This window comes from Bufo bufo, chromosome 10 (genome assembly GCF_905171765.1).
Source record: "Bufo bufo chromosome 10, aBufBuf1.1, whole genome shotgun sequence".
Taxonomy (NCBI): domain Eukaryota; kingdom Metazoa; phylum Chordata; class Amphibia; order Anura; family Bufonidae; genus Bufo; species Bufo bufo.
The window spans coordinates 77,303,428-77,313,400 of record NC_053398.1 but is presented as its reverse complement, the minus strand read 5'-3'; the positions used below and the strand labels follow the sequence as shown (position 1 = coordinate 77,313,400).

At 40.8% G+C, this 9,973-nt stretch overlaps 1 protein-coding gene across 1 annotated transcript; it reads right to left on the bottom strand.

Moving 5' to 3' along the window:
- Positions 1–5,667: 5,667 nt before the first annotated feature.
- On the bottom strand, positions 5,668–9,654 carry NPAS4 (neuronal PAS domain protein 4). Its single transcript, XM_040410475.1, has 8 exons — positions 9,480–9,654; positions 8,904–9,055; positions 8,391–8,493; positions 7,894–8,143; positions 7,683–7,792; positions 7,312–7,447; positions 5,907–7,126; positions 5,668–5,693 (listed from the first exon to the last, which is right to left on the bottom strand). Exons 1-8 carry the CDS (start codon positions 9,652–9,654, stop codon positions 5,668–5,670), a joined length of 2,172 nt encoding a protein of 723 aa, XP_040266409.1.
- Between the last annotated feature and the right edge of the window lie 319 nt (positions 9,655–9,973).

The following is a 9,973-nucleotide window of genomic DNA, read 5'->3' as shown; positions in this document are numbered from 1 at the left end:
TGAAGAGGCCCAAAGTCGCATATACAATCGGGGAGCCAGACTCAGGGTTTTTCAGCCTGGTGACCGGGTCCTGGTTCTGGTTCCCACCGCGGAAAGTAAATTCCTGGCAAAATGGCAAGGGTCCTAGGAGGTTGTAGAGAAAATAGGGGATGTGAATTATAAAGTCCACCAACCCGACAAACGGAAAAAAATGAAAATCTATCATGTCAATTTAATAAAGGCCTGGAAGGAACCGTTAGTTTCTATGGCGGCTGAGCGTCTCAGTCCTACACTTCAGGGGGGAGTTACTGAGGTGAAGGTCTCGGAGACTCTGTCAAGGGCACAAGCCCAAGAGGTAAAGGAATTCCTCCTTAGGAATGCTGATGTGTTTTCAGAGTGGCCAGGTTGCACTCATGTAATTAAGCATGATATTGTTACAGATCCACAAGCTTGGGTTCGCTTGAAGCCATATCGCATTCCTGAAGCCCGCAGACAGACAGTAACCGGTGAGACTGAGAGAATGTTGGAGCTAGGTGTTATTGAACCATCCCATAGTGATTGGAGTAGCCCTGTGGTGTTGGTACCAAAACCGGATGGGTCCTTGCGGTTTTGCAATGACTTTCGCAAATTAAACGAGATCTCAAAGTATGACGCTTACCCTATGCCACGGGTGGATGAGTTGATAGAAAGGTTAGGTCCAACCAGGTACATTACCACCCTGGATCTAACCAGAGGTTATTGGCAGATTCCACTTACTTCAAAGACTAGGGAAAAGACAGCGTTTTCTACTCCACAGGGCCTGTTCCAGTATGTGAGAATGCCATTTGGGCTTCATGGGGCCCCTGCCACCTTTCAAAGGTTGATGGATGAAGTCTTCAGGCCACACCGGCACTTCGCATCGGCGTACCTTGACAACGTGGTGATATTCAGCTCGGATTGGGAAAGTCATCTTCCCAAGGTCCAAGCGGTGGTAAACTCAATTCAGCAGGCTGGTCTGATGGCCAATCCCAAGAAATGTGCCCTGGGCCTTGAAGAGGCACGATACCTAGGGTACATTATTGGTAAAGGCCTCATCAAGCCTCAGGCTCAAAAGGTACAGGCAATTAAGGAGTGGCCTCAACCTTGCACAAAAAAACAGGTGAGGACATTTCTGGGCATGGTAGGGTATTACCAGACCTTTATTCCAGATTTTGCCACCATAGCTGCTTCACTTACGGACCTAATCAAGGGCAAAAGCTTAGGGGGAATTTCTTGGAACAAAGATGCAGAGGTTGCGTTCTGTAAACTCAAGGAGGTGTTATGCAGTAGGCCAGTTATGATCGCTCCTGATTTCAAAAAAAAGTTTGTTGTTCAAACAGATGTTTCCAATGTGGGCCTAGGGGCCTTTTTGTCACAGTTGGTGCATGGAGAAGAACACCCAGTGATATATTTGAGTAGGAAGCTAAAACCGGCTGAGAAAAACTATAGTATTGTGGAGCGCGGGTGTTTGGCTATCAAATGGGCTTTGGAGACTCTGCGATACTATCTGCTCGGCTGTCAATTTCAGTTAGTGACAGATCACTCCCCTCTTACCTGGATGTCACTGGCCAAAGATCATAATGCAAAGGTGACTCGCTGGTTCCTGTCACTACAGGACTATAATTTCTCAGTGGAGCACAGAGCAGGAAAGCTGCAGGCCAATGCTGACGCTCTCTCCCGGACTCAGTGTATGTTCTCGGAAAGTGTCCATACCCACGGGTTCGAACAGAGGGAGGGGGTATGTGACAGGGTGTCACAATGTTTGGCAGAGAAAGTGCTGGATGGTGTGTACATTGCACCAAGTTTCCGGCACTTCATGTGTTAAAAGGCTCCAGGAAGGTTTGGTTTTCTTTGTTTACAGAAGCTTCCTGGGAAATAGAAAGCCAGTTTAGGGTCCTGGAGCCGGTCAGGGAAGAGTTGGGTGGGTTTCCTGACCACCCGGAGCCAGTCCGGGTTTTACCTGCCTGGGGGGACTGCTCACACAGATGTACTAATTAAGTCAGCAGTCTTGACCCAGGAGCTCTCTCTCTGGGAGTCTGGGCAGTCTGTTTGAGAAGCTGCAAGCCTAGGAACTCTGAGAGCGGTCAGCTTCTCTACCTAACTACTGAACTGTAAGTTGCTCTGTTTTCCTCTTGAAAATGCTCTTTGTGTTTTGTGTTAGGAGTTTAGCTAGGGCTGCCAAGTGAGATAGGCAGGAGCCAGACGGCTATTGTTTGTTTTGGTTTTGTTTGTTATTTTGAGCAACTTGCAAAATAAACTAGCAACAGTCTGACGCACAAGCTACAAAGGTGTCGGTGTTTCTGTTTCTGCCCAAAACAACCCCGCAGGAAGGTGTAACAGTTCACAGGTGATGCAATCAAAAAATTTAATTTCTTTTTTCTTCTCACTAACTTTCCCTAAAATATCCCTGCCTAACCTAACCTTTCCCTAATTACCTGGGGCACAGATTGGGGTGCTGGCTGGAGATTAGTGCAGCTGGTGATCCACGTGCAGCGCTCCTCTCTCCTCAGCTCCCGGACACAAAAGGAGGAGGAGAGGAGCGCTGCAATAATTTAAATGACCCGCCCGCCCAGCCGACCAATGAGAGCGATCCTGAGAGGTGATGTCACCATCACCTCTCAGAATCGCAGGATTTTGATTTGTGGTGTATTATCACACCACCGATCACCATCCTGATCCGGGTTATCGGGTTCCCAGAGACCCGAATAACCCGGAAACGCAGCAAACCGCCGGTCTGAATTGATCTGCGGTTTGCTGCGATCGCCGACATGGGGGGGTCACAGGACCCCCCGGCGCATTGAGCCAAAGTGCCTGCTCAATGATTTGAGCAGGCACCGGGTTCATATCACTGGGCGGCGGTGATCAGAACTATACATGACGTACCAGTACGTCATGTGTCCTTAAGTACCGGGACAATATGCCGTACCGGTACATCATGTGTCCGGAACAGGTTAAAACTACTATCCCGGTGACCTCTTACAATGCCTAGAGATCTGCCCAAAGCCCCCAAATGCAATCTGTTTGGGAATTTGGGCAAAGCTGAACCTCCGATCCCACCAGATGTGGCGTTGAAGCATAACTTGGATGCTAGCTAAGCCAGTACCTCATCTGCAGACAGCTGTTTAGGGGTGATTGATACCTTACATCTGGTGACATCAGATGCTCAGCTTTCTTTTTAGAAAAGGAAGCTAGTTTGCATATCTTTTTCCCAGAATCCAGAGGAGCGTAGTCTTGCCTATTGGACTCCTCATGCCTACTAGGCTCTCTCCATAAAGAGAAATAGTACCCCGAAATCCTGACAAAGGCCTCTCACCTAGTTAAACCAGTTCTCTCTGCTCTCATGAGGGGCAATCACTCTGAAACAACTGTCTGCAAATGAGGTATTGGCTTAGCTATCATCCAAATTATGCTTCAAGGCCTGTTTAACAGGTTGAGCATTGCCTTATAGTATAGCTACCTTACTTGTGGTGGCATCAGAGGCACTGGTTTCATTTCTTTTTGGAAAGAGAGCTTATTTGCATATTGTTACTGCTAAGGTGTAACAAAATAAAGAGCTCTCATTGTTTGGAATAATGTGAATTGCCTTCTTTATAATCTGCAGTTGCTGCTATATTCTGTCAGTGTTTTATTTGATTGTTTTTCCATCTTAAACCTAGTTTTGATGCTGCTGGATAGTTTTGGGATTCTGAGATGCAATGCACTTATATCAATTTTATTTCCTTGCAATATGTGGTAAAAAGGCATACACAGCTTTTTCTTTTCATTTCTTTCTTTATCATGTCAATAAAAAAATCACTTTGTACAAGACCAGGACTTAACATCACCAGCCCAACACAATGCAGTTGTCATACACATTAGAAAAATTCTACTTATAAATATTTATAACTGTACATTTTATCACCATTTCTCTCAAACTTTTGAAAAACAGCTGTTCAGGAAAAAATATCCTTATACTTAAATCTTTTATGGCACGCCACCGCACCATAATTTTGATACATATAAAAAATAATTCTATGCTTGCTCATAAGCATTATCACTTTTTTTGTACGGAGGTTCAGTTTTACATCAAACACGTCCCCCCTCTTTCATGGTGCAATTATCCAAAATACAAATATTCATAAAAAAAGGCACAGGTAGTTGTGTACCGATACTTCAGTTCAGTGAGCCAATACAAGGAATTCAGCGTTATATTTTGCATATTTGTTAACACCAAATACATTAGATAAAGAAATTTGAAAACTACAGAATTGAAAAACTGAAAATCCATATGCTATTATGCAATGCTGAAGGACTTACTGCTGGTATTTGTGCCTTTTGGCTTATTTCAACAATGTTGCACCTTAAATATAAGGGAGAGAATATTAGCAACATCACCCCATACTCTTTAACCTTTGACATTCTCTGGGAAAACCTGTCTGGGATTAATGTAATCCCAGTCCCTTTTATTTTGTGAATTATATTTAATGTTTTTGTGAAACTTTTACATTTAAAATGTAAGTACATAGGCTAAAGTCTAAAAAGGTATAAACTTAAATCGGGATAAATGGGTGCAGTTCAGGCACCTACAGAAGGATGCGGAGGTCTAAGATTTGATGGGTAGGAAACAAAAAAACAAGCCATCAACCGTTATTTAGAAGAGTGAAAGTGAGCATGAACGTGCATTTTCTCTGAATGTAAACCTATTGCCGGTATAAATGTAAAATACTGATGTAATGTAGCTATTATCAGGCCTTTTAAGGTGCCTGTAGTATAAGCATAAATATCGTAATTATGGTTACTGTAAATTTTGCAACCTGAGTTCTCCCATACTGTTCATTGCAGTGCTGAAATAATAACTGGTGGCTTGTATTTTTGTTGGTAATTTGGTGGCTCTTCAACAGAACCTTACCATATTTCTTTTACACATTTTGCTTAATACCATAACATGGTTCAAGGTTATTAATGTGCTTGAAATTCATACCAGTGATTGAAACAGCTGATATCTAATAATTTTCAGAAATCTTTAGACCTTGATTTTGAGAAAATTTCTCTAATTTACAAAAACTTTGAAAATATTTTTTTTTATATCCACTATATATATATATATATATATATATACACACTGTACCTTTTTTAGTTTCACTACAAGTGAATACTTATTTTGTTATGTAAGACTGCTTACAGCTTCCTTTTGCAATATACACTTTTTTTTTCTATTTCTCACCAATTCTGCAAACCCTTTGGGTAAGATTTATCAAACTGGTGTAAAGTAGAACTGGCTTAGTTGCCCATAGCAACCAATCAGATTCCACCTTTCATTTTTCACAGCTCCTTTGGAAAATGAAAGGTGAAATCTGTTTGGTTGCTATACGTTCTACTTTACACCAGTTTGCTAAATCTCCCCCTTTGTTTTTAAATTGACATTTTGGGCCATTGCCTGTACCATTATTTTCAAAAGAAAACAAAAGATATATCTTGTAAACTTGCACAAAATTCAGAAAACAATAATAGAGGATTGAAAGAGAAAAAATGAACAAAGCAGTTTTGCGATAAATGGGAGAGTCGTACGACACAAAAAGTCGTTCTTTTGCTCCCACATTGTGCGTCTTGATTTGTTCTTTATTAGGCAGGAAACATCTGCTTGGAATATGACAATATGCCATACATATCGAAGTAAGTCACAGACTTATTTCAAAACGAAGGTTTTCCACTTCCATCTGTAAAACAAAAAAAATGAGAGAAATTAGTACATATTTTTCATCAGTTATTTTGTAAAGTGAAAAGTTTGACACTGAGACTTTAACTAAAAGAATAGGTTTTATTTTAAGTAGAAGAAAGCTAAAGAAATTCTGATCTATAAAAGATAACTTTACAATATGCCGTAATCTATTTCATAAATATAACTTCAGAGGTTTGCACTAATAAGTTACCTTGCTGGAAGCCGTCTTGCAGCTCAATCTGGAGTTGATACAACTCATCATTAAAGTGGTCACATTGAATCTCTGAGGCACCTGCCTCAAGGTCTGTTTTGTAGGACATCAGTTCCTCTAAGAAGTTACATTCTTCTGGCGACAGATCAGTCGTCACGTTCGAAGTCAGGGATGGAGATGTGGAGATGTCCCCTCCTAGTTCATCCTCCTCCACAGGACTGCAAGGAGGCCTCATGGTGGCAAAAGGTGGAGAATCGGAGAAGTCCTTGAAAAGACTGCAAACCGGATGGCTACCTGTGGGGCCAAACTGTTCTTGACATGTCAAGAAAACAGAAAAGTCAATGCTCTTCCAGGATCGAGGAAAGTTCAGATTAATATCTGCATCTGGAAGACTGGCAGGGAGGGAAACACTTCGGCATGCCAGTCCATGGCCACTCAATACCACACTCTCAGAGCATGGAATATCTTTAGTAGCCACATTGTTAAAGACATTGGCTAAAGAGCCAATCTGTTTTACTAAGAAGTCAATTTCATTATTCTCTTGTTCTGAATACCTGAAGATTACTTGGTTGATGGGTGATGTCTCTGGGGTGACTAACCCCTCAGGAAGCATTGGTAGGTCAACAAAGAGAGGACTGGGTATTTCTGGCACTGTCATTATTGTGCAGTCTCCTCCATCCCCAGGACTATCAGGGGTTGGTGGCAGCTTCTCATAGAGGGAACTGCAGTAGGAGTAATACAGTTCTGGAGTTAGGGTAGTACTGTCCTTTTCAGAAGATGTCTGTGGGACACTCTCTGAAGCCCCAAAGAAGAAAGTACAGTTTTGGTGTGGAGTGTATGGAGGAGTGCAAGTAAAATCTTTGGGTGGTACAGTACCAGCATTATCTCTTCTGAAACTCTGATCATACGAAGTTGGTTGGTAAAGTGAAAATAGAGACTGATTTTCTAATTGTCCCTCTGTTGCAACAGATTCTTCCATAACTGTAGTGGTATTCTGACACAAGATTGGATCTTCCGGACTGACGGGCACAGGCTCTGAAAACTCAAAAGACTGGCTGACGCTTGTAGGTGTGTTTGTAAGGGGTGTAAACACTTGATCCGGGCTGGACACTTTGGCTGGGGAGAGAAGATTCTCTTGGAGCGAAGGACCTCCAACTGGGAAAGAAATTGGGGACTCCTCTGAAGTCAGTTGTTGTCTCAGGCACCATGCTTCTGAGTCACTGGGGATAATCAAACCTTTGTTTTAGATAATGTATTTATTAGCATATGAAGTTATATCAATATACTGTATGTGTTCATATGAGGAATGATCTAGACAAAGTGTGACTGAGTATACCAGTCCTGAAAACAAAAAAATGCATATGAGATGGTGTCTGTACAAAGATGTGAGTTAATAAGCCCTTACCTTATTATATAGTTGTAAGATGTAATTGGGGCATCAGGGTTTTCCAGTAACATCAGGGAATACACCCATATCCACTTCTGGTCTCTTGTCAGCAGACGTAAAACCACTTCTGCTCTGCATTCACCAGATTCACTTACTGCAGAGAAAATGAGTAGGAAATCAGAGGTTTTGGAGACTGTAATGTATTTCATTCTGAATTCCTTGTGATCTTTCTGGTTATCTATCTTGTATGTATGCCCTTATGCACTTAATTTGATATGTTATTAACAAGAACCCTTATCTTTTTCTGTTTCCCTCACAATAGATATCGTCACAATATAATACTGTCCCACATATGGTACCAATATTTTGTGCAAATTATTTAAACTTACATAGTTTATAATGCTGGATAGACAATTGTGTCAGGTCCTCAGGGTGAATGAGATTGTACCATGACTTGCAGACCAAATCATTTTTCTCTAAACCCAAGTGCAGGAAGGCGCTGCAGAAAAGTGAATAAAAGGTTATGTCAAATAAGTTATACATAAGTGCATCTTATAAGAGGGGTGTAGAGATGGGTAGATGTACATATTCAATATTTACCTTTCTGAAACTTCCATAACAGAAAGATCCTTAGCGTGGCGACTCTCAAAGAAGTCCATCAGAAAATGGTTTTCAGTTACTCTGGGTTTTGGGTCAAGAGGAATACACAAAGCGGTGAAGACAGGATTAGATGACCAATAGGTGCCAAGTGGAGCCTGCTGAAACCTCCCTCTTATAAGAACCAACTTGTTTCCTGCACTCTGTCTTCGGGCTGTCTTTGAGGTATTGAACTTGCACCTGAACATTCTCTCTAGTTTAAAATAATAAAAATATTATGGTAAGATTAGAGGTGCAATAGTATACTTAATATAACACTAAATAATCCCAATGTAGAATCCCAATTCTTCCTTATGGGAAACTGGTATTTTGTTTATGCTGTATTGACATTATATTATTGTGGACACTTCCATGGTAAATGAAAATCTCAGAACAATGAGCTATAAATAAATTGCTTACTACCAGTGGTAGAAAAAGCATGAGATGCTTCAGACACTTACCACTATCTTGTGATGATGGGAGAGACAACTGATTCCTCATGACAAAGTGATCCGAGGGGTCAATTATGTCATAAATACTGTCTCCTTGAGCAACCAAATCAACCTGTTTAAGTAAATTTAATGACATAATGAGACATAGATCCATTGTATTTCTTCAAATAATTTACTCTATGGCTGATTTCTGGATACACAGATGTAGCAGAGTTATTACATCTAGGAAACAGGTTATGACTGACTGTTAACTCTGCTTCATCTGTACCTCTTATGCAAGTCTATGCAAATGCAGCAGATTTAAGTCACCCTTGACTGTTAATTCTGCTTCATCTGTACGCTGTGTAATATTGAATGTACAATTTATTAATGTAGGTATCTGCTTGAGAATATGAATAATGAAGTGTATAATCTAGATCAATATTTTTGTATTAACCCTATGTTTGTGGCTTGTAATAACACTAAGCATAAAACATCATATTTCAGAAGACATTATGGTTCAGTGATCTTCAACTAACTTACCATTGAATGTCCAAGATGATCAGTAACATTATCAGACAAATATATCAGTTTCCCTTCACTTGTGTAGGTTAGTAGGAAGCCAGGAAGGTTATGTATGAAATCTTGTAAGTCTTGACTAGAAAGTAGACCTTCCAAATCATTCATGTATTGACCTGCTGGGCAAACAGAAATAAGGAACATCTTAACATTAATTTGTTTCTATATATTCATTGTTATACTGTATATGTGCGTTGGTTCTAACATTCAGGACCTTGGAGAGTGGTAAGTGCAGACTTCTGCAATCGAGCACCAAGGACAGCAGCAACATGACAGTACACTCTTATTTTTATAGCAATGGTCATACCAATTACTATCCTATTTTGCTGCAGTGTATTAATGATATGAGTCAGGTTGCATGAACACAAGCAACAGGGAGAAAGATGCGGAGACAAGCAGAGTCTGATTTCTTAAGGACTGTCTCAGAAATGACACAGAGTTTGTCTTGATTAAAGATTAATCTTAAGCTGAAAATAAGATAATTCACATACTATACAAATACACCAAAATAATGGCTGCAATGTTAAAGTAATATCTTACCTCTAGAAAAGAAAACTGATTTCCTTGTGTAGATACAAGCAAGTGACATGATGTGGAGGTAAGATAGCCGTACTTTGTCTCCTTCAGAGATAGGAAGAAGATCTTTCAAGTTTCGAATCTCTGCATTAATTTGATCCCTTCTGGCTTTTGATGCACCTTTCGTAGACCTATACATTTTGGATGGGGTCTCTGGGTTGCTGAATAAGAGTCAGTCCAGAGAGCCCCTTTCTTCTTTTCTTTTCTGGTCTTCGTTTTTCGTCTTCTGGTAGTCTTTTCTTCCCGAATATTGTGGTATTCCTGTTCAGATTTCCTGATGTCTGTCTCTGGGTTCTGGTTTAAAGAACTGTTGCTCATGGTTCTCTTTATATAGTAACTGAGGCGTGTGTGGGCAGGTGAGACGCAAGGAAAGGGGGGAGTAGAGTGGAGTTTATCATCAATGGGTTGCATGGTTAGGGAGCTGCCTTTCTCTGCTATTACAGGCGAACGTCATTAAC